At 38.6% G+C, this 26,146-nt stretch overlaps 2 protein-coding genes across 2 annotated transcripts; one reads left to right on the forward strand and one right to left on the reverse strand.

Moving 5' to 3' along the window:
- Positions 1-7,464: 7,464 nt before the first annotated feature.
- Positions 7,465-10,588, reverse strand: LOC132111207 (nuclear nucleic acid-binding protein C1D). Its single transcript, XM_059518366.1, has 5 exons — positions 10,488-10,588; positions 9,860-10,009; positions 9,707-9,773; positions 9,569-9,624; positions 7,465-7,882 (listed from the first exon to the last, which is right to left on the reverse strand). The coding sequence occupies exons 2-5, from the start codon at positions 9,995-9,997 to the stop codon at positions 7,703-7,705; spliced, it is 441 nt and encodes a 146-aa protein (XP_059374349.1). The 5' UTR covers positions 9,998-10,009; positions 10,488-10,588; the 3' UTR covers positions 7,465-7,702.
- Positions 10,589-10,987: 399 nt separating this feature from the next.
- On the forward strand, positions 10,988-24,860 carry LOC132110960 (equilibrative nucleoside transporter 3-like). Its single transcript, XM_059518101.1, has 8 exons — positions 10,988-11,163; positions 12,155-12,208; positions 12,365-12,442; positions 13,088-13,491; positions 16,811-16,893; positions 17,848-18,074; positions 19,793-19,955; positions 23,872-24,860. Exons 4-8 carry the CDS (start codon positions 13,162-13,164, stop codon positions 24,494-24,496), a joined length of 1,428 nt encoding a protein of 475 aa, XP_059374084.1. The 5' UTR covers positions 10,988-11,163; positions 12,155-12,208; positions 12,365-12,442; positions 13,088-13,161; the 3' UTR covers positions 24,497-24,860.
- The last annotated feature ends 1,286 nt before the right edge of the window (positions 24,861-26,146 follow it).

Raw genomic sequence — 26,146 nt, forward strand, 5'->3', positions numbered from 1 at the left:
ATTTAACCCATCCGAAATGCACACACACAGAGCAGTGAACACACACTGTGAGCACACACCCGGAGCAGTGGGCAGCCATTTATGCTGCGGCGCCCGGGGAGCATTTAGGGGGTTCGATGCCTTGCTCAAGGGCACCTAAGTCGTGGTATTGAAGGTGGAGAGAGAACTGTACATGCACTCCCCCCACCCACAATTCCTGCCGGCCCGGGACTCGATCTCACAACCTTTCGATTGGGAGTCCGACTCTCTGACCATTAGGCCACGACTTCCCTTAAATACGAATGGGTCCCTTACAAAATGCCACATGGCTGTCTTCCAGCGACCCATGTGAGTGATAGCACCCTGTCGTGAGGCCAGCACGAGTGAGGGCCCAAAACTTACACAGAATACACTGGGTAGCATATTCCAGCTGGACGTATGCTAGCAGGCTGCCTGCCCGTGGGAGGACTTACAGAAGGCAGGTATCTACCAAGGTGGTGATACATAAGAACTCTGAGGTACCCAGCCCGCAGGGTGGAAGTTTCAACGACAGAGCTGGCAAGGGGCTTGCCAAGGGAAAGACACATGCTGCGGAGAGACTTACTGTGGACATACACACGTGGAATTGCCCAGAAAGGGGAATCACAACACATGGAGGCACCGAGTCCCACACAGGGCTGACCAAAGGGCATGTACACAAGTGTTGGACATTAACAGTGCTGGAGGAACCCAGAGTTCTGACTGAGGAACTCACCTGAGGGGTATAGCGCACGCATCCAGTCCGAGGAGTGGAATGGCGCAGCAAGCGGATTGACACCTGAGCAGGTCCTTACTGGCCCAAAGGGGCGAGTACCCGGGAGGACACAGGCTCTACACAGAGATTATAAAATCTCGCGAATGTGTTAGGTATCGCCCAGCCCGCAGCTCTACAGATGTCTGTTAGCGAGGGGCCATGCGCCAGCACCCAGGAGGAAGCTACACGCCTAGTTGGCAGGTCTTGAGCCTGATAAGCCAGGACAATAGCATCCACTATCCAGTGGGATAACCTCTGCTTGGAGACAGCCTTTCCCTTCTGCTGGTCTCCGTAACAGACAAAGAGCTGGTCTGAGGTCCTAAGGCACTGAGTTCTGTCCACGTAGGTGCGGAGCACACGTACTGGACAGAGCAGCGCCAGGGCTGGGTCTGCCTCCTCCAGGGGCAGCGCTTGCAAGTTCACCTCCTGATCCCTAAAAGGAGTGGTGGGAACTTTGGGCACGTACCCAGGCCGGGGTCTCAAGATAACGTGAGAGTTAGACGGCCCGAATTCCAGGCACGCTTCGTCAACTGAAAATGCCTGCAGGTCCCCGACCCTCTTCACCGTAGCCAAAGCCGTCAGGAGCGCAGTTTTCAAAGATAAAAACTTTAGCTCAACTGAGAGCAAGGGTTTGAAGGGAGCCCTCTGCAGTGCTGATAGAACCACTGCGAGGTCCCAAGAGGGGACTTGCTGAGGGCGTGGCGGATTGAGCCTCCTTGCTCCTCTCAGGAACCTGATGATCAGATCGTGCCTCCCCAGAGACTTACCTTCAACAGGGTCATGGTGAGCCGAAATGGCTGCCACATAGACCTTGAGGGGGGAAGGAGACAGCCTTCGTTCCAACCCCTCCTGTAGAAAGGAAAGTACTGACCCGATCGGACATTTCCAGGGTTCCTCATGCCATGAAGAACACCAAGTGACGAAGAGGTTCCACTTCAAAGCATAGGTGTGTCTGGTGGACATGGCTCTAGCTGAAGTGATGGTAGCTACCACCTGTGGTGGCAAGGTACCTAAACCTTCCGTGACCCATCCAGGACCCACACATGTAGGTTCCACAGATCGGGACGTGGGTGCCAGAGGGTGCCCCGTCTCTGAGAAAGAAGGTCGTTCCTCAGAGGAATTGGCCAGGGAGGGGCTGTCGCGAGGAGTACGAGTTTGGGGAACCAGGTCCGGCCGGGCCAAAAAGGCGCAACCATGAGGACCTGCTCCTCGTCCTCCCTGATCTTGCACAACGTCTGTGCAAGAAGGCTCACTGGGGAAACGCATACTTGCGCAGGCCCAGCGGCCAGCTGTGTGCCAGGGAGTCCGTACAGAGAGTGCGCTCGGTCAGGGAGAAAAACAACTGGCAGTGGGAATTTTCTGGAGAGGCAAACAGGTCTACCTGAGCGTCTCCGAATTGTTCCCAAATCAGCTGAACAAGGGGACAACAGGCGTACCCACAGTGGGGCAGTGTGGTGGAGCAGACAGCCCCGGCATGGGAGGCATAGCATTGAGCCGACTTTGCATGGAAACTGGCAAGGGGATAGGAGAACGAGAGCGGCGAGTGCCTTCCATGAACTGGTTACTTCCTGGTGCACTTCTGGGAAGAAAAGAAACCAGAGGGGGGTGCTGGTGATCCGCATGAGCAGCCCCCAGGAACCAATCATCCAGCCTCGAGCGCTCGGGACAGGGCGGAGGATTCCACTCAAGCCCGATGCTCTACGCTGCCCGGAAAAGCACGGCCGTCAGCTTGGGATCAGACTCTGACAACTCTGGCACTCCCGAGGGAGGCAACGCAGCCAAATCCTCATCTCCCGAGGACTCAAGCCCGCCTTGTGATGCGAGAAGAAGAACGAGAAGAAGAGCTAGAACGGGGTGTGGCAGAGGGGAATCTATACCTTTTAAGGTAATCGAGTCTGGATCTCAACACCGAGATGGTCATGTCCCCGCAATGAGAACATGAGCCATCCACGAACGCAGTCTCAGCGTGCTGGAAGCCCAGACACGTGACACAACAATCGTGGCCGTCACGAGGAGCGATGTATCGACCGCACCCAGAAACACAAGCGGGCGAAATTACATCTTTAAAAAGACACAAATGGGCCCGTATCTCTTTTGTGAAAGAAATTTGCTTTTTCAGAGGTGTTGAAGCGCTCAGGGGAACGCGGGAGCTGTCGCAGGAACCCAGACGAACCGCTGAATCATGCCGTCACACCAACACCAGCTCTTGCTTGTAGCACTCCGGTGAAAGCAGCACACGATGTGCTCGGCTCCGAAGCGAAAGCTTGAATGCGAGTTGCTCGCGTTGCTCCTTATATACCCGCTCTGCAAATCCTGCAGACCAGAGGTGGGTAGTAACGAGTTACATTTACTTCGTTACATTTACTTGAGTAATTTTTTGGGGTAACTAATACTTTTCGGAGTATATTTAAAGATGGGTACTTTATACTCTTACTTGAGTAAATTTTTGGGGAAAAATCTGTACTTCTACTTCGTTACTGTGGGCGACGCTCCTCTCGTTACTTTATCTTAATGCAATAAATGTTATAAATGCTTCAGTTTATTCCAAACGCGCCGTCTACTTTTCTCTGGGCAATGAGCGATGCCCATTCGCGAATGATTCATTGTTTTGAGTCAATTCTGTTCAAAGGCTTGATCAAACCAATTGGCTAACGAGTGAATTGGTTCATGAATCAGTTTGAATGATTCGTTCAGTTCCCTGCCGCACGCGCTGAGTGGTTCACTCGGAGTTGTAACGTTTAAGAACAGAAAGAGCGTTGAAAACGTGGCTGGAACTGCACTGAATTGAAAGCAAATCTGCAAAGGCTATTATTTGCTAGCGATGGAGATCCTTATTAGATGAACACCACGTGTGCTGTCTACTGTTTAACAGGTAATAACTTGGGCTACATTCGATTACAGTACACGATACCACTCTGACATTAGTTTGTTGTACGTGTGTGGCTTATAACAGAGGGGAGTCAAGTTGAATGCAGCTTCCAAAAGACAAAAGATAGCCGATTAAGATTTTATTAATTTTAATACAATCACACCGGTGCGAGTACGTTCAGCAAGTCATACCTATCATCAGCTGCTAAATTCAGATCTGTGATCGCTTGCTGGCGCTGAGCCAGAGACAGACGCGTTTTTACAGCACTGCGCATTATAACAAATCACACATGATTCTTTTGAGCTTATTAAAGCATTGGCCAATCAGAGGCGTTCAGATGAGTCATCGCTAAAATGCCGGTGCTTCCTTCACTCGCTCACTGACTGAATACCTCTTTCTGGCGAATTCTCTCGTCAGAAACAACAAAGTGCAGATGTGTGTACGAATCTTTAATTAAGATATTGATTTCACAGTGTTAACAGTTTCAGTGATTTTAATGGGAGTTTCTGAGAGTGATTGAACTCTAGACTGTCAGTGAACATGATCTTTAATAATGTAAATGTTATTTGCTCTCTTTCTGAACCATGAAAGATTAGTAGCAATATTTATATCACATTAACTTTCAATGTTAAATTCACATTTAATATAATGTTTAATATAAACATAAAAATATGTTATGGCATGACACCTATATCTGTTACTTAAGTAAACAGACAGGGTTTTATAATAAATTACATAAATTGGAGTAAAGGCTGATGAAATATATACATTTATACACGCACACATACATTACATACATTTTATCTATATATCTAAATAAAAATAGGCTCGGTATATATGACCCAAAGTAACTAGTAACTAACTAGTAGATTTTTTTATCCGATACTCTTTTACTCTTACTCAAGTAACTATTCAAGACTAGTACTTTTACTTTTACTTGAGTAAATATTTCTAGAAGTACTTTTACTTTTACTTGACTACAGTTTTTGGGTACTCTACCCACCTCTGCCGCAGACCAAGGTACTTTGTGTACCATTGGCTCGTTTTGTACCACTCGAAGGTGATTGGGCTCTCGGGCGAGATCCCATTCGTAACGTCGAACATGACCGACTGAAAGGGAACATTGTATGTAAGAGGAAATAGATGTTAAACTTAAATCTGGAACAACACCTAAATTTTAGGTTTAAAGAGGAATAAGACAGAGCTGCCCCATTTCCCCCTTTCTTTTTCTGTTAGTTACTCAAATTTTACATTTAATGCTAAACCCAAACAATGTGTTTAAAGGTATTAGAATCCATGATAAAGAAATCTCCCAGATGATACCACACTTTTTTTAATAGATCAGAGTTTCCTAAAGTAATGGAGATCATTTAAGATTTTTCTCATTTCTTAATATTTCAAAATGTGAGATATTGTCGTTAAAAAATATAAATAAAACAGCAATTTGTGGAATTCAGCTTAAAGATGTAATTAATTATTTGGGTGTAAAAATATCTTTAAATTAAAACACGGTTCTTTCAGAACTAAATCTCAATCCTATTAAAGACATGATTAGAAAGAAGTTTGATTCTTGGCTAGCAATAAATTTGTCTCTCGCTGGTCGAGTCTTGTTGTCAAAGGCAGAGGATCTACCAAGAGTTTCTTATCTCTTCTCTGTAATGGATTGTCCTAAGTCATCATGTGTCTTTTTGGATAAATTATATAATTTCATATGGAAAAACAAATCACACAAAGTAAAAAAAGGAGGTTCTAAGAAATAAGATTAGTGATGGAGGTCTTGAAGTTGTTGACTTCACCCTCTTTAACCATGTATTAAAAGTAAATTTTGTTAAAACGATTTGTTGAAAAAAATTAATCTATATGGAACACATTTCCTAATTTAATTTTTAAGAAAATTGGAGGCATTGAATTTTTGTTACAGTGCCCCTTCTCACTTGGTAAAGTACCTATTAAATTAGCTAAAAATTTCACCAACAGGCTTTAGTTTCGTAGTTACTAGTTTACAAACACAATTTTTCACCTCACCTTTGTTTTTTGGAATATTCAGAATATTGTTTATAGAAATAAATCATTCTTTTTGAGAGATTTAAATAACATACACTCTGTTAATCAGTTGATAGATGACAATGGTCAGCTATATTCCTTTTCAGAATTTTCCAGGAAATTTGATTTTGGAGCTTCGTTAAAAGAATATAACACTGTATTTAATGCCATTCCTACTGGTATAAAAACTCTATTGAAAGGAGAGCAAAGCTTCAATCCTGTTTATATTTATAGCCCTAACTATAGGGATTTTGATTGTTGAGGACAAATTCAATGACCGCTTTGTTTGAAATCATATCAACAGAAAATCTATTCCAGCATCTTCTTTTAAATGGATGGCATTGTACAATGTTAATTGGAGTGTCTCTTTGTCTCTTCCACACAAATATTTATTAACAAACAAAATAAGTCACATTTAAAACATTACATAGATGCTACCCTTGTAATAGTGTACTTAATAAGAATAATTAATATATATATATATATATAAATATATATATAATATATATATATAATATATAATAATATATATATAAAGTACTTTCTGTGAGACCATTCTTTTTTGTGAATGTGTTTGTGTTAAATACAATAATGATATGTAAAAATTGATAGCCTGAATGCACTGTAAGTCGCTTTGGATAAAAGCGTCTGCTAAATGCATAAATTTAATTTAAATTGTTTTGGAATGAGTTATGTACCTCTCTCTCAGATAAAACTAATGTTAGAATATGTATCAATACTTTTTATATTATTTTATTTTATTATAACTCTCGACTTTTGGATCTTTTTATTATACTTGGCAAATTTTTTATCCGTAAGTGTAAATTTTCGGGTAAGGACCCAGTACTGTCAATTTGTCTGGTTGACTATAATTCTTACATTTTATATTTGTTGGGCATAAAAAACAAAAAGTCATTCAAAAGTCAAAAGTTGCTTTCGATGTTTAACCTTGTATAATTTTCCCCCTCTTGTTTATGTTATTTGTTTGTTCTTTGATTTATTTATTCATTTAATTATTTTTTCATATTTGTCCTCTGTTGTTTTTGAGGTTGTTGTGGTAAAAAGTATTGTTATTAAGTGTTTTGACGCTAACAAAAAAATGAATAATAATAAATCAAGGGGTTATGACGTCATTGGCAGGCGACACAATGACACTATGGCCATGGTCTGAGTCACTAGTTAAAATTGCTTATTTTTTCTGGATTGAATTTTTTTTTTTAAACATTTGGGATGTTGTAAGTACACAAAACAGCAAAATACAGAACACATATGGTTTTGGGATATTTTAATAAAAAAGAATCTTATATATTGTGCCTTTAATCTAACCCATACTATTACTCCCTTTGATATTACCTACCAAATTTGATAGTCACAATTATATTTTAGATTTTTCTAATTAATTAGATGTTGCCAAAAGAAGTGTATTATTTAGCATGCCTTCAATACGCACTATTAAGATTCTTATTAAAAAAAATGATTAACCTGTTCTGATTAGGAACACCTAAACGCAGTAAATGCATTTTTTTTATTGTTTATGACGATTACAAGCAAAATGTACATATGGAAGCTACCCTTTTTCAGGATACTGATACAGGATACAAGCTTTTTCATGCTTGTTCAGTGAACCATAAATATCAATGCTTGCAAAGGAATTGAGAAGTCAGAGTATTTAGTAGTTTTAATGGGACAGGTATTATGAACAGACCACATTCCAGATTATGTAACCACCAGATATAAAATGTACCCACAAAAAAAAAACTACAACAACATGCTGTCCAAATGCAAATGAATAAAGCAATAATATTAAAAAAAAATTTACTGAAGTACCTGCAACTTACATTGGGTTTCTTCTTTAGTTTGAAACTAGTCACAATCTTGAAAGGAATGATGCTAATCACCATATACACATCATAACACATCACCAGCAGAGTTCAATGCTCACAAATATTGGTTGTGCTTAATCCTGAAGTCTGTTGAATATTTGAGGAAAAACGTCAGTGTTTCACCAGTCAATTAAATCAAGAAAACCTAATGTGCTTTCCTCTCTTGGGATGCTCAGCTGTGTCTTTTCTTTTCTTGTCCTCTGCGTCCCACAATGCATTCCGAACAAACCGTGATGCTGCATCTTTGTCCAGACGTGCAGCTTTTCTTTTGTCCGTGATCTCTTTGATTTTGTTCATGTATGTCCTGATCCTCTCCTGTGAGATAAAAGATGTCCGTTCCCTTCTTAATTAGTCAATACAAACAGTAAACTATCCTTCATAAACAATGCATTTTACCGTCACATACTGTATTTCTGCTCACAGATTTAATACATTAAACCTAAAACACAAGTACAGGTGCTGGTCATATAATTACAATATCATCAAAAAGTTGATTTCACTAATTCCATTCAAAAAGTAAAACTTGTATATTATATTCATTACACACAGACTGATATATTTCAAATGTTTATTTCTTTTCATTTTGATGATTATAATTGACAACTAAGGAAAATCCCAAACTCAGTATCTCAGAAAATTAAAATATTACTTAAGGCCAATATAAAAGAAAGGATTTTTAGAAATCTTGGCCAACTAAAAAGTATGAACATGAAAAGTATGAGCATGTACAGCACTCAATACTTAGTTGAGGCTCCTTTTGCCTGAATTACTGCAGCAATGCGGCGTGGCATGGAGTCGATCAGTCTGTGGCACTGCTCAGGTGTTATGAGAGCCCAGGTTGCTCTGATAGTGGCCTTCAGCTCTTCTGCATTGTTGGTTCTGGCATATCGCATCTTTATCATAATACCCCATAGATTTTCTATGGGGTTAAGGTCAGGCGAGTTTACTGGGCAATTAAGAACAGGGATACAATGGTCCTTAAACCAGGTGCTGGTAGCTTTGAGCAAAGTTGGTTGGCAGCAGGAAGCATGAAGTGCTCTAAAACTTCCTGGTATACGGCTGTGTTGACCTTGAACCTCAGAAAACACAGTGGACCAACACCAGCAGATGACATGGCACCCCAAACCATCACTGACTGTGGAAACTTTACACTGGACCTCAAGCTAAGTGGATTGTGTGCCTCTCCTCTCTTCCTCCAGACTCTGGGACCCTGATTTCCAAAGGAAATGCAAAATTTACTTTCATCTGAGAACATAACTATGGACAACTCAGCAGAAGTCCAGTCCTTTTTGAAGCAAGACGCTTCTGACGTTGTCTGTTGTTCAAGAGTGGCTTGACACAAGGAATGCGACAGCTGAAACCCATGTCTTGCATACGTCTGTGCGTAGTGGTTCTTGAAGCACTGACTCCAGCTGCAGTCCACTCTTTGTGGATCTCCCCCACATTTTTGAATGAGTTTTGTTTCACAATCCTCTCCAGGGTGCGGTTATCCCTATTGCTTGTACACTTTTTTTCTGCCACATCTTTTCCTTCCCTTCACCTCTCTATTAATGTGCTTGGACACAGAGCTCTGTGAACAGCCAGCCTCTTTTGCAATGACCTTTTGTGTCTTTCCCTCCTTGTGCAAGGTGTCAATGGTCGTCTTTTGGACAACTGTCAAGTCAGCAGTCTTCCCCATGATTGTGTAGCCTACAGAACTAGACTGAGAGACCATTTAAAGGCTTTGCAGGTGTTTTGAGTTAATTAGCTGATTAGAGTGTGGCACCAGGTGTCTTCAATATTGAACCTTTTCACAATATTCAAATTTGGGATTTTCCTTAGTTGTCAGTTATAATCATCAAAATTAAAAGAAATAAACATTTGAAATATATCAGTCTGTGTGTAATGAATGAATTTAATATACAAGTTTCCCTTTTTAATTGTAATCAGTGAAATAAATCAACTTTTTGATGATATTCTAATTATATGACCAGCACCTGTAAAATGACAAACTTCTCTTACCAATTCTTGTTTAATCACATGGTCTTTTGGATTGACTCCTTGTGTCACCAGATACACTAAGAAGAAAAGTTAATTCTTGTCATGTCAACATTTCATTAAACTTTACATTAAGTAAAAGATGAAGGTGTACAATCTTACTCCAGAACATTGAGTTGAGGGCATATGCAGACATCAGATCCAATTTAGCTCGATCAAGAGGATCCATCTTGAATGAGGTACAAAAAGATCAAAACATAACTTAATGTGATAAAGTTCATGTAACGGTAGATTTGTGCATTTGCTTTCACATACTTTAAGCAGACTGTCACTTCTGGAGACAGACACGAGCGTTTGGACCATGTTCTGGACAGAGCTCAAAGAGGACTCAAAATCATTCAGGTTTTCCTCAATTTCAGTGGGATAATCCTCCATCGGACCATCATCAGCCATTGTATGGACAGACTGAAAACATAATGACATATTAAAGATTATTTTCATATAGTGTTCCAACAAACTATGACCTATTACTTTTTTTTAAGTTGATAGAGCATGCATTCATCAGCTTCAAGTCATTTAAATGTTTCAAAAACAAAAAAAGAAGCTTTTCCGCGATATTTTCCGATTTTATTACCTTGGATCTATTAGGCCTGGAATTTAAAAATGACTTGATATTTGACTATTGGGACATAACTAATGATACTACAGTCATAACCAATATTATGTTAACACTGTGACATGATATATCATTCAAAGCATATCAAACATATAAAAGGAAGAAAACAGACATGTCCGATTCATCCACGTGTGCTGGTGACGTCTTGTTATATTAGCACCTTTAATTTTACTGACTAATAAAACGCCATCTAAGACAGCTCATTAAACACTTATTAAAATCAAACTTACATATAAAGTACGTTTATGCCATTTAAAAAGCCCTTACCGTATCACACACCGTACTGCGCCTCTACTGAGCACAGAAAACAATAAGCAACGCTCAAATGCCAGCGTTTCAAAATAAAAGTCATGAAAAAAATATAATTTAGAGGCAAAGCTCCATTGTGCTACTGTGTAGAGTGTTTAATATCAAACATTTTACTTTACAGGGTGTTATTCTGTTTATGTTTTTTTTACTACTACACTTGGTAAATATTACACTAATAAATAAAACAGTACATCTAAACAGTATTACTGTATTTGTACATCCTTTTCAGCGATTCATACTTGCTTAAAATTGTGAGGAAAAAAAACCTTGCTAGCGTAGTATTTTATTAATTTATTTTAAAGTAGTGGACGTTTGTCGTGTTAACTCTTGTCAACTTTATAAACCTGTCTTTAGAAAATCTCTGTTGATAACAATTTATTCATTACCTCGATTATGAGTTATATTTCCCTCTGTTTTGCTCACATGACTTTTAACTTGTCTTTAATTTGAAGTCTTGTTATTATTAGTGCATAGTGCACTACCGTGCCGCCGCCAAACACCAAAGAAGAAGAAGTAGTACACTACAGATGTGTTGTGTACTCTGATGCATAAACAGGTCACTATATGTTTACAGAGTGTGTTGCTATTGTCTGTCAGTGGAGAGCAGGCACGGGAAAGATGAATTCAGCTATCGGTGAGTTTAGTTCATAAGCGTTGTTGCAGTTCCACCCGGTTCAGCAGGTCTGATTCATAAGTGAAGGAATCCGGAAAAACACGAGAGACTTTTATCTGTTGGAAGTGTACTCTGTACTGTGATTACAGACTAGAAACAGCTGTTTTCTCTCCCATAACCGCTATATATATATATCAGCTTAATTCACTTGGATGTTCACATTTTTTTGTGGCACACAGTCAAAAATGCTGAGCTATGTAATACTGAGAAACACTTCCTTGCACTGTTTTAAAGATTATGAGGGCACTTGAAAAGTGCACGGATAAATTATTGATAATAAACACTACAGTATTCCATTAAAAAATAAGAATTTTAAATTTTGATTTCTTGGTGACTTTAAAACCCAGCGAGCTGCTTACATAAATAAAGCAAAAGAAAAGATAACAAAAAATGCTGCTGCCTGAGAAGAACACAGTCTGTAATTTCTCATTTCTCTCAAGACCAAATTATCTGAGCTCCTCTCCACATTGATTTTATTTCTTAATTTTACTGTATGTCAACAGTTTAACTGGTTTCTGTCTGTTTATTTTTCTCCTTAAAAAATCTCTGAGACAAGTTGATTCTTAAGTGAAACATTAGAATTACAGGACAGAGCAGAACTTGTTCCCCTGGTGTCTGTATTAATTATTCTTAGCAGTATTCTTAGTACCATGGTAAAAGTATATATCATAGTACCATAATCTTACCACCAGACACCATCAATGTACCACGGTACCATCACAGTACTCTTTTTGTAATGACACATTGACTTAAAACCCCTTTGTACTATAGTGAACATATTAACCACAGTAACTGTTAGTTAAAGTCTCTTATTTTGCACAATATTTGATTAACTTGCACGGAAAAAGAAAACAAAGTAAATGTGCACCATTCATTGATTCCATGAGGTTATTATATTATCAGCTGTATATTAGAGAGTGGAGTCTGTCAGTAATAGTGTGTGTGTTTGCAGTCTCTTAGGTTGCTGTCGGTCTGGATCATGTGACTCAGTGGAGTACAGGAGCATGTGAGTGTGTTGTAATTAGTGTGAGCGATGCAAGGACGGCATCAGCAGTTATTCCAGCATTCCTTGATCAGATCGTCTCTATTGTACCGGTGTGAAATTCTCCATACTGTGAGTAATGCGGTGGAGGTGTGTTCTCATGTGTGCTGTCTCTTGCAGCAGTATGAGTCCTGAGTGTTTACTGTTATCTTCATTGTGATCTGAGCGTGACTAATCTCACCGAGGGGCTGCATTCTAGTAAGTTTGAATACTGCTTTTTCAAAACTTTATATTTAAGTAGTGGCTATGTCTTTGAAAGTCCTTCCTCTTTGTTTGTGGTGGTGGACATGTATGATGCATTTAATAATTTGACGTGAAAGTGAGGCTGCTATTACTTTTTAAAACATTGGGACTTTCCTCAAGAGATCAAGTGCATTATTGGACTAACCGACAGAACAATCTCACTGCACACAATCTCAGATGTCGTTTTAATCATTCTGAAAGGCAATGAACTGGTTAATTTGTTATGATTTCCTAACAGAACTGTCTCTCACAATTGGGTTACCAGTCATTAGGTGTCTGACTCTAAACGCAAGATAAAATGATTGCGTTTCGTCTGTGCACTCTGAGGCGCAAGTCACTTATTATTATAATTTTTTAATTTTATTTATATTTGTTTTCTTTAATTATAGCTTCCCCAGTTGCAGCTACTTTAACTTTTATTAATTGATAATTTGCGCCAGTTTCCCGGGAAGTGAGGATTTTGTTCTCTTTATAACACATGGGATGGAAACAATGCTCCATGCGCAAATGCGATATTCCAGTTTTAAGTATAATTTAAAATCACAACTTAGGCTGGAAACATAGCTATAGAGACCCCTCTCCTGTTTTTCTCTCCTCCAGCATTAGTTTATCCTGGTCACCCTCACATCTCTTGGACTCCTCCATTTCCCTCCCTCCATCCTGTCTCTTAGAGGATGGATGGTCAGCAGTCTCTACAGGCCAGCGTGAACTCCTCTTACATTCCCTCCACCATCTCCTCCATGTGTGACGAAGAGCATTCAGAGGGTGAGGCGGTGGGGGGCGACACTGCCCCTTTGCTCTCCCAACAGCAGCCAGCAGTGCCCCTGGCGGCCCGTCACTGCCCGGAGGACTCCTACAATCTGGTGTACATCATCTTTTTCCTGATGGGCATCGGCTCTCTGCTGCCGTGGAATGTCTTTATCACAGCCAAACAGTACTGGCTCTACAAGTTTAGTAACAGCTCCAGCCCCGCTGCTCAAGAGGAACCTCAAAGTGACCTCAGCGTAAGTCTGATAGCCCGTTAGAAAACTTGTATTTATTAATTACTAGTGGTGCACGTTTTGACGTGCATCGTCAAAAACAACGTGCATGACTTTTATTTTGAAAAGAAAAATCTAACAACCCATTTTATTTACATGCTTTTTTATTTATCATTTTTGTAAAAAAAAATATCCTGTTCAATTTATGGTAAAACAACAACCAAACAGCATGACAGCCGTGGTTGCCAGATATGCACCATTCAAAATATGGTAACACTGTAAGGCATGGCATAATGGTGCCTGTATATTTTACAACTTCTATAGAATATTAAATTCCCAATCTTCTTCAAGTACCAAAATCTGCTTTTTATCTCAAAGTGCCCCGATTTATGCTTTATAAAAGGTTCATATTTTGGTTTTGGGAGTTCCTAATAACAGGTTGACATGCATCCAACACATTCATTGTCTTATAATATGTATTTACCTTTACCTTATTTACTCAACGGCTCCCAAATGATTCGCTCAACAATTAATTTTTCCAATCCCCTCCTTTGCGTGACCCTAATCTTCAGAGATTGGTCTCAGTTTCATTTCATCATGAGCCTGTAATGCCTGATAAAGCAGTGTTTGTGAGCGCAGTGCTGCTTTGTGTACAGCATTACCGGGGAAACCACTGTTTTTACCGCTCCAAAAGCGGCACCTCGTGGCAAAGAATGAATTTGCATTTTCATTCAGGTCCAACTCGAAAAGACCAACAAGTGAGCGGCAATATGCTAATGTTTCATGTTGACACCAACATGAAACGGCTTGGGATTCATTTTAAAAATGACTCGTTTAAATGATTCAGCGTCGACTCTTTCTTTTGAGAGACAATAACTTTATACATGGTGCACTCTTAGATTTAAAACTTTGCAGGATGTTTTCATTCACTTACAGCTGTGTTACACACTGCATGAAAGGTCATTTTCAAAAATCCATATAGGGCCACTTTAAAATGTACTGTTAATCACCATAATAATGCAGGTGGTAAAGTAGAAATCAGAGTTCATCTGTGGCCTGTTCATAAAACACAGTTCACAGGGTCACACACACAAATACAAAACACACCAGCAGGGTGTGTAACACGCTTGTAACTAAAGTAATGCAGTAAACTAAATAACGGAAAATGTAACACAAAACACCCTACTATACATTACTTAAAAACAAAACTTTGAAGAAACACAGCTGAAATCAAATTCGATCATATGTGATGTGTCACACTGAGAGTTCTGGCCATGCCCCTTTCCTGATTTTTTGCCTTATGTTATATGGTAATACATAGTTCTTACTTCCAAACACTGTACATTTGACCATATTTTAACATAGAATTGAATTAAAACCATTTACAGGTTTTCACTGTGATAAAAATGTTTCCAATGCAGTTTTGCGAAATATTCCTTTTTCGATTTGCTTGAAAAACCACCTCATGCGAGCGTAAAAACTTTTTGCCGATACATGGGTGTTTTTGCTAAATTGACGCGTTTCCGTTTTCGCAATTTCAATTAGCGCATTTTTAAGGGGGGATGGAAATGCACCTAATGACTAAGTCTTGCACAGTAGATACATTGTGTAGCCCAGTGCACAATGCTAAAGCGAGACAGATGACACAGAAAGTATTCGTCTCAGGCACGAGTGTCACCTACTTGTAACCGTGCTGAACAGTTATTTAAAGCAGTCACAACATGTTTCTGCACTTTCTGCTCACCTCAGCATTCTCAAGGTCTTGTGATATCTGACAGAACTGACGTTTCTTTCATATGCAGAAGCACAGGCTCTCTTTTGCTCCTTTAGTGTGATCTAGAGTCACTGAAGCTGAAAACTAGTAATATTGTAAATATTCATAATAACTTACAATAAACATTTGACCCTACAAATACAAAAGGAGCATTGTTTTCAGTCATTTATCTCATGAGTATCTCCCATATAAAACCTCAGCATGTATCTAGAGTCAGTGAAGCTAAAAGCTAGTTACATTGGGTAGAATCTGACCTTGTTCTGAATCTTATTATTAGGAGTTGTATTATATAATAAGATTAAACTCATTAGAAGTTGTGAGTTCATGGGTACTGCTTCAGTAATCCTTTTTCTGTTTGTCACTCTCACTTCTGCCCAAACTCAGGAAATGGTCAAAGCGAAAGCATATCATTTACTTAATAAGACTATTTTATAGATCATAAAGAACACGAGCTCTGATCACATTATATATATATATATATATATATATATTATTAATGTTTTTTTTTTTTTTTTTTTTTTTTGTCCTTCTGGCATTACATTTATGGTATTTAAAAGGATAGTTCACCCAAAAATGAAAATTAGTCATCATTGCCTCAACCTCAAGTTGTTCCAAACATAAATGAGTTTCTCTAAACAATCTTTCAGCAGAAGACATTCATGCAGGTTTGGGAGCAACCAAGTAAATGATGACAGAATTAACATTTTTGGATGGACTGTCCCTTTAAGGGCATTTCTTTCCAAATTATTTATTATTGATATTTCCTGGTATAGTTTAATTCATATTCTGTCATGATTTACTCCGTCTATCATTCCAAAACTGTATGACTTTGTTTCTACTGTTGACTTTAAAAGAGGACACTTTGAGAAAAACCTAAACGTGTTTGTGTCCATACAATGCAAGTCATTGGTAACCAAGCCGTTTGGTTACAAACGTTCTTCAAAATATTTTTTATATTTAGGTGAACTATCCCTTTAATAGAGCTACTTAAAAAAATACATCAAGCACTGCTTATAGCTTCTCAACTACAGTCTAAAGAGTGAGTTTTTCAGTGGCCATTGCCAACATCTAGAGGTGATTCATATAATGTCAATTCACATTTAAGATAAAAAATATTTACTTGCATAACATTTATTGTATACAGGGTTCCCTCAAAAATATTTGGGAACAGAAAAAGTGTTATGCACTGAGAAAGCTGACACTCCATTATTATCAGCCAATGGTCTCATCATCAAATAGCAGGCAGTTAATCAGCCTGAGCAACTTACTCTACCACAATTTGATAAAAACTAATGCCCCATTTGAATACTTCTTTCTAACTGGTCAAATGTGGTGTTCAGCGATCAGATGTGTGTGTATACTGACCTCAGATTAACTCTCTCAGAAAAACACTGCCCTGTGTGGCTCTTCACCATTCATCATTTTGTATTCTTGCATTATAAAAATAACTCCATCCAATATTTATGCCCATTTATTTATAAAAGAAGTGTTATTTAGTTACGTACATCACTGATTGTGACGCATGTATTGATTATGATTGATTTATCCATTTTTTGGTCTGGTGTGCAGGACTACTTTGAGAGTTACATCGCCATCGCTTCGGCTGTTCCCTCAGTACTCTGTCTCATCCTCAACTACCTCCTGGTCAACAGGTAAAACAAACACATCCGCACACTTCACTTTCTGTATTGTCAAGAGCTTGTGATTTAGGATTTCAAATGGTTTGGAATCCACACTATTAAAAAAAATAAAGGGGGTGTTCCCCAAAGAACCTGCAGTGACCAGAAGTTTCAATAATCTGAAGAACTTTATTTATTTTTTCACAATAAAGAACCATTTCCATGGGTGTTAAAGGTTTTCATGGACCCATTAATGCCAACAACAAACATTTATATTTGAGAGTGCAGGAGGGAGACTCGACACTCCTTTTCGAACATGTGCAAGAGTTTGCACAAACAAAGCATCTCTGGCTGAGCCTAAATTGAATCAGTTCACACACACACACACACAGTGTCCTGTTCAAGTGTACTGTGGTACCTTTGTAACCTTTGCCAATTCCTGTGCTCTTTTAGAGAATAAAGTCTCACTGTGTTTATTTTCTAACGTTACATGTTCATCTCCAAACTTCTCTTTTTTGTGGTTTTGTTGTGAACATTGAAAATCGTTGAAAATAAGATTGTCTGTTTTGTGTGAGGACTAACTGAATTGGGATGAGCGGTTGGATCGTACAAACAAGGATGTCAGAATTTTTTTTTAATGCTGACCCACTGCATTGATGTAAACTGTAAATTAAATTAGCTTCAGAACATTCCCTTACTTATTCAAGGAATATTAGCAGCATGTCAACAAACAAAAGGAAAGTTTTGTCCTTAAAGCCCCTTGTTGCATTTTACGAAAATCCATATTGCATTTGACCTCAAAGCATGTCATTTCCCACACTCTCCTTGCAAAGTCTGGGAACCACGGGTCGACCGAATCAAGTTTCCACGCTTGAGCGGTTTCAAACCGCTTGAATGTTCAATTTGGCGAGATTTCAAAACATCGCAATGTTAAACGTTCTAAAAGTGACAATTCCGTCAGCTTCCTGAGCGTCTTCTTTCTCTCAGGTTCTCCTCTCGGGTGCGGATACTGTTCTCTCTCCTGGTGATCTTGGTCGTGTTTGTGGTGACCACAGTGCTGGTGAAAGTGGACATGTCTGGCTGCAGGATGCAGTTTTTTGGGGGAACGCTGGCCAGTGTGGCGCTGGTCAGCGGGGCGTCCAACATCTTCTCTGGCAGCGTGTTCGGTATCAGCGGCCACTTTCCCATGAGAATATCTCAAGCAATCATATCAGGTACCAGTACATCAGTGCTATTCATCTCTAAATATACAAAAATACAGTTCCACATGCCAACAGCAGCACAATATATACAACCCGAATTCCGGAAAAGTTGGGACGTTTTTTAAATTTAAAAAAAATGAAAACTAAAGGAATTTCAAATCACATGAGCCAATATTTTATTCACAATAAACATAGATAACGTAGCAAATGTTTAAACTGAGAAATTTTACACTTTTATCCACTTAATTAGCTCATTTAAAATTTAATGCCTGCTACATGTCTCAAAAAAGTTGGCACGGGGGCAACAAATGGCTAAAAAAGCAAGCAGTTTTGAAAAGATTCAGCTGGGAGAACATCTAGTGATTAATTAAGTTAATTGATATCAGGTCTGTAACATGATTAGCTATAAAAGCTTTGTCTTAGAGAAGCAGAGTCTCTCAGAAGTAAAGATGGGCAGAGGCTCTCCAATCTGTGAAAAACTGCGTAAAAAACTTGTGGAAAACTTTAAAAACAATGTTCCTCAACGTCAAATTGCAAAGGCTTTGCAAATCTCATCATCTACAGTGCATAACATCATCAAAAGATTCAGAGAAACTGGAGAAATCTCTGTGCGTAAGGGACAAGGCCGGAGACCTTTATTGGATGCCCGTGGTCTTCGGGCTCTCAGACGACACTGCATCACTCATCGGCATGATTGTGTCAATGACATTACTAAATGGGCCCAGGAATACTTTCAGAAACCACTGTCGGTAAACACAATCCGCCGTGCCATCAGCAGATGCCAACTAAAGCTCTATCATGCAAAAAGGAAGCCATATGTGAACATGGTCCAGAAGCGCCGTCGTGTCCTGTGGGCCAAGGCTCATTTAAAATGGACTATTTCAAAGTGGAATAGTGTTTTATGGCCAGACGAGTCCAAATTTGACATTCTTGTTGGAAATCACGGACGCCGTGTCCTCCGGGCTAAAGAGGAGGGAGACCTTCCAGCACGTTATCAGCGTTCAGTTCAAAAGCCAGCATCTCTGATGGTATGGGGGTGCATAAGTGCATACGGTATGGGCAGCTTGCATGTTTTGGAAGGCTCTGTGAATGCTGAAAGGTATATAAAGGTTTTAGAGCAACATATGCTTCCCTCCAAACAACGTCTATTTCAGGGAAGGCCTTGTTTATTTCAGCAGGACAATGCAAAACCACATACTGCAGCTATAACAACAGCATGGCTTCGTCGTAGAAGAGTCCGGGTGCTAACCTGGCCTGCCTGCAGTCCAGATCTTTCACCTATAGAGAACATTTGGCGCATTATTAAATGAAAAATACGTCAAAGACGACCACGAACTCTTCAGCAGCTGGAAATCTATATAAGGCAAGAATGGGACCAAATTCCAACAGCAAAACTCCAGCAACTCATAGCCTCAATGCCCAGACGTCTTCAAACTGTTTTGAAAAGAAAAGGAGATGCTACACCATGCTAAACATGCCCCGTCCCAACTATTTTGAGACCTGTAGCAGAAATCAAAATTGAAATGAGCTCATTTTGTGCATAAATTGTAAACTTTCTCAGTTTAAACATTTGCTATGTTATCTATGTTCTATTGTGAATAAAATATTGGCTCATGTGATTTGAAAGTCTTTTAGTTTTCATTTTATTAAAAGTTAAAAAACGTCCCAACTTTTCCGGAATTCGGGTTGTAATAGAGCCACGAGACTGAGCATGCGTCTTTTGTCTTCAGGTCAGGCCATGGGCGGCACTTTGAGTGCACTGGCCTCAATCGTAGACCTGGCTGCCTCGAGTGACGTGACCGACAGTGCACTGGTGTACTTCATCACAGCAGACGTCTTCACTCTCATCTGTATCGTCATGTACCTGCTGCTACCCAGACTGCCTTACTCAAGGTGAGCCAGTTTCCTTAACATGTAGCACAAACCCATTAAAGCTATGACACTTCTATCAGTGGACAGTTTAATCACATAAATATTTCACTACACTAAACATTTGACCCTACAGTAATAATAATAATAATTATCTCCCTTATGAAGTCTCAACATATGATATTCACAGAGCTCTTTGTTGAAGGATGAGCAGAAAGAGGAACTGTGCTGCTGGTAGTGAATCCATGAGTTTCGTCAGCGGTCTGGGGTCAAACCGCAGTTTCGTGACACAGTTGTGATGTGGAGATCAGCAGTTGCTGATGTGCCAATATAATATTATTATAGACTTGGGTTAGGGATCTTTCAAAACCCTACATCCACTAAACTCAACCTGATATCTGCTGATGATCAAATCTGTCAGTCGCAAAAGGAGAAGTGTATCGTTTCCAATACAATTACATTGAAAGGAGACTTTTTCAAAAGGCCAAAAATGAAATAAGAGCTGTGGATGAATATTTGAAGTCCATATGATTTTGCATCATATTCCAAATCTTCTAAAACTTGAATTGAGTGAAGAACAGCCGTCAAATCACATTCGGATAATCATTGTATAGAAAACAGCATCTTGGAGATTCTGCTCAATATCTCCTTTGTTCCACGAAAGGACGAACGCTATAAATGTTTCAGAACAACATGAAGATGATGATAGAATGAAATGGGATGAAAATGACTGATGTAAGTGCAGTACTCAAAGTTAACATTAAGTGGAACTAGAGTGCTGCTTTTACATGATGTGATTATGTCTAGCACACAACTTAAAGGGATACTCCACCCCAAAATTAAAAATTTGTTATTAATCACTAAAATTTTGTTCCAAATCCATAAAAGCTTTGTTCATCTTCGGAGCACAATTTAAGATATTTCGGATGAAAGACTGGAGGCTTGAGACTGTCCCATAGACTGCCAAGTAAATAACAGTAGCTGCGTTTACATGGACCCTACTAATCCGATCGTAATAGGACTAGAAGCACAATCACGTGTAAACACGTCAATCCGATTAAATTGGCCAGATCTGACTAAAATTTCGATCGGATTGTAAGGGGTGGTTTATCCCTTTTGTAATCCGAGCAAGAGGACATCTAAACACTTGATCGGATTGAAAACAGAAACGGGAAAGTACTGCGCTTGCGCAGTGATGTAGAAATAGCGTAATGACGTATGACGCGCAGCACGAGGTGTTCTTCCTGGTGACTAAAGTTTCATAATGAAGTGTCCTGTCATTATAAAACTCCCCTTTCACTCAGTTTATGTGAAGTGGAACAGGACCACGTCCCACCAGTCCTCGTTTAAGACTCTCATCAACAGACGACTAGTTTTGAGTGCGGGAACTTTTACTAATTGTTGTTTTATTTCTTTTTTTTTTTTGCTAAAGTAAAATGCATGTGCTGGTCGTCGCCTAATTAGGACCCGAAGTAGATAAATATAACGTGTGCTTTTTAAAACAGCAGCGGGAAACTGTATATTCATGCAGTGTGCGCATGTCAAAAGAGTAAATCCGATCAGAAGCATGTGCCATGTAAATGCGCACATCAACCCGATCACTTTATTTACCGTTCATGTAAACACTACGTTAGCATTCGTCAATCAGAATGAATTCATTTACATGGAAGTAAAAAGTGTCCATGTAAACGCACCTAGTGTCAAGGTTCAGAAAAGGTATGAAAAGCATTGTCAGAATAGTCCATTTGCCATCAGTGGTTCAACCGTAAAGTTATGAAGTGACAAGAATATTTTTTGTACGCGAAAAAAACAATGAATGACTTTATTCAACAATTTGTCTTTTCTGTGTCAGGCACAACACAAGGATACGTTTTCTACATATACGTACACTGCCTGTGTATAGCTATGTTTTCTTCGCTGACAAACAGTATTCTCTATAACGTTATGGTTGAACCACTTTCATACTTTTCTGGACTTTGACAGTGTAACTTACTTGGCAGTCTATGGGACAGTCACAAGCCTCCTGGTTTTCATCCAAAATATCTTAAATTGTGTTCCGAAAACAAACGGAGCTTTTACGGATTTGGAACGACATGGGGGTGGGTGATTAATGACAAAATGTTCCTTTTGGGGGTGAAGTATCCCTTTAAGTAACACTTAAACACAAGCAGTGATTTAAACTATAATGCAAGAAAAGCACTTATGTTTTGTCTGTACCATTGCTTGTAAATCCTTACTTTTAAAAACCTATTTGATTCGATCTAGGCAAAATAGAATAATATTCTGAATATATTCTTGTGGTTTGGGATCAGTAATGTTTTTAATTTTTTAAATTATTATTTATACTTTTTGTTTCACTTGTGTGCATTAAATTGATCAAAAGTGACAGTCGAGACATTTATGGTATTACAAAAGATTTCTATCTCAACAGTTTTCAACGTTGCTCAGAATAAGAAATGTTTCTTGAGCAGCTAATCATCATATTAGAATGATTTCTGAAAGATTGTGTGAAATGATACTGAAAATTCTGATTTGCCATCACAAAAATGAATCCCATTTTAAAGTACATCAAAATAGAAAACAGTTATTTTGAATAATCATAATATTTAACAGTTACTGTTTTTACTGTATTTCTGATCCGATAAATACAGAAAAAACGACAACACATGATTATTTGTGGTCCATTCCCAATACTGGAATAATTTGGGTGGATAAAAATACAAAAGAATAAACTCTTTTCCACACACAAAACAATAAACTCTGCTCTACACAGTGGGAAAACAAGCCTGAGTAGTGTTAATAGGTGTACATTACATTCATATGTTTGCACACCTAAAGGATGTTTAGCTGTTTATGGCTTGATCTGATTTGATACAACTGTGATGCAAAGACACGGTCCTGTCTGCTTTTGTCTTGATAATGTATCTGGACACTGCTGTGAGACTAGGAGTGTCTCACAAAAACAGAGAAACCACAGAATAGGCAAAAAAAAATTCTTGAATATGTGCACACATCCTTATCATTACATTCGCAAAAAGGGTCTTAAACCTATTTTTACATGGATTTATTATTTTTAAGTATAGATTTAAATAACGTTTTCTTGGAGGTTACACCATTTGACAATCAGAATTAATATAATTTCCATAACATAAAAGGTCAAGTATCATTATCAGATATTATACCAGTATTAGTAATATATAAGATATTAAACCAGTATCATTTGTAAACACTCGCTGGTCTTTTTGAGGCATACAGGGGTCTAAGTTTTATGGTGTTCTTGTCACAACAAAACATCTGTTGGTTAAAACACAAATGAAAAGATGATTTGAAAGAAGATTTGCCTTCTTATATATATATATATATATATATATATATATATAAATTTCAGCCTGAATGATAAATAAATGTAATTATATTAAAAATTAATTTAAATACATGTATAATAATAATAATAATAAGCATCATCATCATCCGTAAAGTTTTAGAGAAATAAAAATACAAATATGAATTATTTTAAATATTTCAGCCTAATTCGTAAATGAATAAATAATCAGTGAAACCATTTTTTTTTTTTTTTTTTTTTTTTACATTTCTTTCATTTTCAGATAGTTACAACTCCCCCACATTTTAGACTTTAAAACCCATAACAACATTTTAATTCAGAAAACGAAAACTAGTTTTTACAATCTTCATTTTGTTTTATAAAAAATTTACATTTTTATAGAAAGATTTGATCAACTATGGTTGGTTGTTTGTCCGGTAAAGAAACAAACAAATAAATAAATAATCAGTGACACCATTTATTTACACCACCTTAATATTTTTGACATTTAAATGTTAATTCAGCTATGGAAAATATATTATTCATGGTCAGTGTCTGTCTGTATTTTGTGACATCCCTGATCGTAACGGGACGTCTGTCTGTCTCTCCCTCTTTCAGATACTACATGGAAGTAGCTTCTGTACCCTGCGGTGAGTCTAACAGCCACAGCAGCCGCTCGGACCCCTCTTCTGGATCCGTGCCGCCCCTCAAACCCATCCTGAAGAAGACCTGGCTTCTGGGCAGCTGCGTCTTCTATGTTTTCTTCATCTCCATCATGATTTTCCCTGCCGTCTCCTCGGGAATCCAGTCCATGAATAAAGACTCTGGAAGTCCTTGGGCTACCACATACTTCGTGCCTCTGACTAGTTTCTTGCTGTACAACGTTGCAGACTTCTGCGGCCGCCAGGTCACGGCCTGGTTGCAGGTGCCGGGTCCCACCAGCCGCATGCTGCCATTGCTAGTCGTCTCCAGAACCGCTTTGGTTCCTCTCTTCATGTTCTGCAACTATCAGCCCCGGTATCATCTGCACAGTGTGTTCTTTGCACATGACCTCTTCCCCGTGGTCTTCATCTGTCTGCTGGGGATTTCTAACGGGTACCTGGGCACACTGCCCATGATCTACGGGCCCAAAGTGGTGCCGCGGGAGCTGGCTGAGCCTGCGGGGGTCGTCATGTCTTTCTTCCTCACGCTGGGGCTTGCTGTGGGGTCAGCCTTCTCTGTAGCGCTCGTCCACGCTATATGAGTGTAAATGACTGGCCTGTGAGACTTTTAAAGGGTTGCCACAAGACTGATCCGTTACACTACAGCACTCAAGAAGACTTTTGCAAATGTAAAAAAATATTTTATATTTTTTTTGTTACAGTTTTTATGCATTTTAATGTTGCCAATAAAATGGATGTTTTTTTTTTACCATGTTGTTTTTAATGCTTTTATAATCGTGTTTGCAGTCAATTTAACGTTGAATTTTATTATTTTTATTTTTCAGAAAATACGCAGTCATGTTTTGGGTCAATTTTGACCTTTATAACAAAACAATTGTATCGAAAGAAGCATTGTATGTTGTTTTCCTGTAATAATACACAGACATACATACCCTGGTTTTACAGTGCCTTAAGTGTTTTAGTCATGTTTACAATATGTTATGTGTCGTGAAAGTCCATTTTAAGATTCAATGCAAAAAAAAAGCTTAAAAATAGAAAACTGTCATCTTTTTTTCAAGAAAAGTAAAGCTTATGTTTAAATACTTTTATTAACTTTGTAGGCAAATATAAATTGTGAAGAATTCAAAATATCTTTAAGTAAATATTTCAAAATATGTAATTTTAAGAAAAAAAAATAAGAAAGATTGGGCATTATTACGTACTTGTTTTTCGGTTTAAAGAAACATTAAGTTTTTTTTTTTTTTGTCTTTGTTCCTTTGTGATTGAAGACCATTAAAAACATACAGTATCCTGAAATGTCACACTCCTGACCTATTAATGTAATAGACTGTTATTGTCGACTGTGTCTCAGCAAAGGCTGCAGGACCACCACAGACAGACCAAAATATCCCACCGGGTCTCCTGAAAAACATGGCATGTAAACACATATTCCTTTAATACTTGTAATATTAAAACGACCGTCTATAGAGAAAGTGCTCAGCGACTAAATGGGAAAAACATGACCAGTTTGGTTATCCCTGCGTGTTTAGTCATATAACTCTGTCGAAAAACACATTGTCCGTCTACTTTTTACTGCATATAACGGCAAGGTTGACTTGCCAGTAAAGTGAAACCAACCTAAAATCAAGCCACAGCCAGACTAAGTTAAAATTTTGTAACCTTAGTTCCTTTTCTGCTCTGTAGTTTATAGTTCCGCAATTGAGGAAGTCTGTAATTAATGGTAATTGTCAGGTTTTTACGAACAACGAATTTAGTAAGGTTTTATTTATTCTTATTTTATTTTTACTATAAATAACCGGCTCTTGAGATTCATTCGTTAGGGTTTCGGATTTCAGTATTCGCGCTGTATGATGATTCTCTAAAAAGAACCGACTCATAAGATTCATTCGTTAGGGTTTCGGACTCCAGCATTCGCGCTGTATGATGATTATCTTAAAAGAACCGACTCATAAGATTCATTTGTTAGGGTTTCGGACTCCAGCATTCGCGCTGTGTGATGATTCTCTAAAAAGAACCGACTCATAAGCAGAGGTGGAAAGAGTACAAAAATATTCTACTCAAGTAAAAGTACCATTACATTAATGAAATTTTACTTAAGTACAAGTAAAAGTACCAGTCTAAAAATCAACTCAAGTAAAAGTAAAAAGTAGCTCATTTAAAATTTACTCAGAGTAAAAATTACTTAGTTACATTTTAACAGTGGGAGGGAGTCAAAAATGGGACAGGCCAAG

This window comes from Carassius carassius, chromosome 30 (genome assembly GCF_963082965.1).
Source record: "Carassius carassius chromosome 30, fCarCar2.1, whole genome shotgun sequence".
NCBI lineage: Eukaryota > Metazoa > Chordata > Actinopteri > Cypriniformes > Cyprinidae > Carassius > Carassius carassius.

Excerpts from the sequence above, each read along its gene's own strand:
- LOC132111207 (XM_059518366.1), bottom strand. The coding sequence starts at position 9,997 with ATGGCTGATGATGGTCCGATGGAGGATTATCCCACTGAAATTGAGGAA. Across the intron at positions 9,774-9,859 it reads GAAGTGACAGTCTGCTTAAA|ATGGATCCTCTTGATCGAGC; the intron begins GTATGTGAAAGC and ends ACCTCATTCAAG. Across the intron at positions 9,625-9,706 it reads CCTCAACTCAATGTTCTGGA|TGTATCTGGTGACACAAGGA; the intron begins GTAAGATTGTAC and ends TTTTCTTCTTAG.
- LOC132110960 (XM_059518101.1), top strand. The coding sequence starts at position 13,162 with ATGGATGGTCAGCAGTCTCTACAGGCCAGCGTGAACTCCTCTTACATT. Across the intron at positions 16,894-17,847 it reads AACTACCTCCTGGTCAACAG|GTTCTCCTCTCGGGTGCGGA; the intron begins GTAAAACAAACA and ends TCTTTCTCTCAG. Across the intron at positions 19,956-23,871 it reads CCCAGACTGCCTTACTCAAG|ATACTACATGGAAGTAGCTT; the intron begins GTGAGCCAGTTT and ends TCCCTCTTTCAG.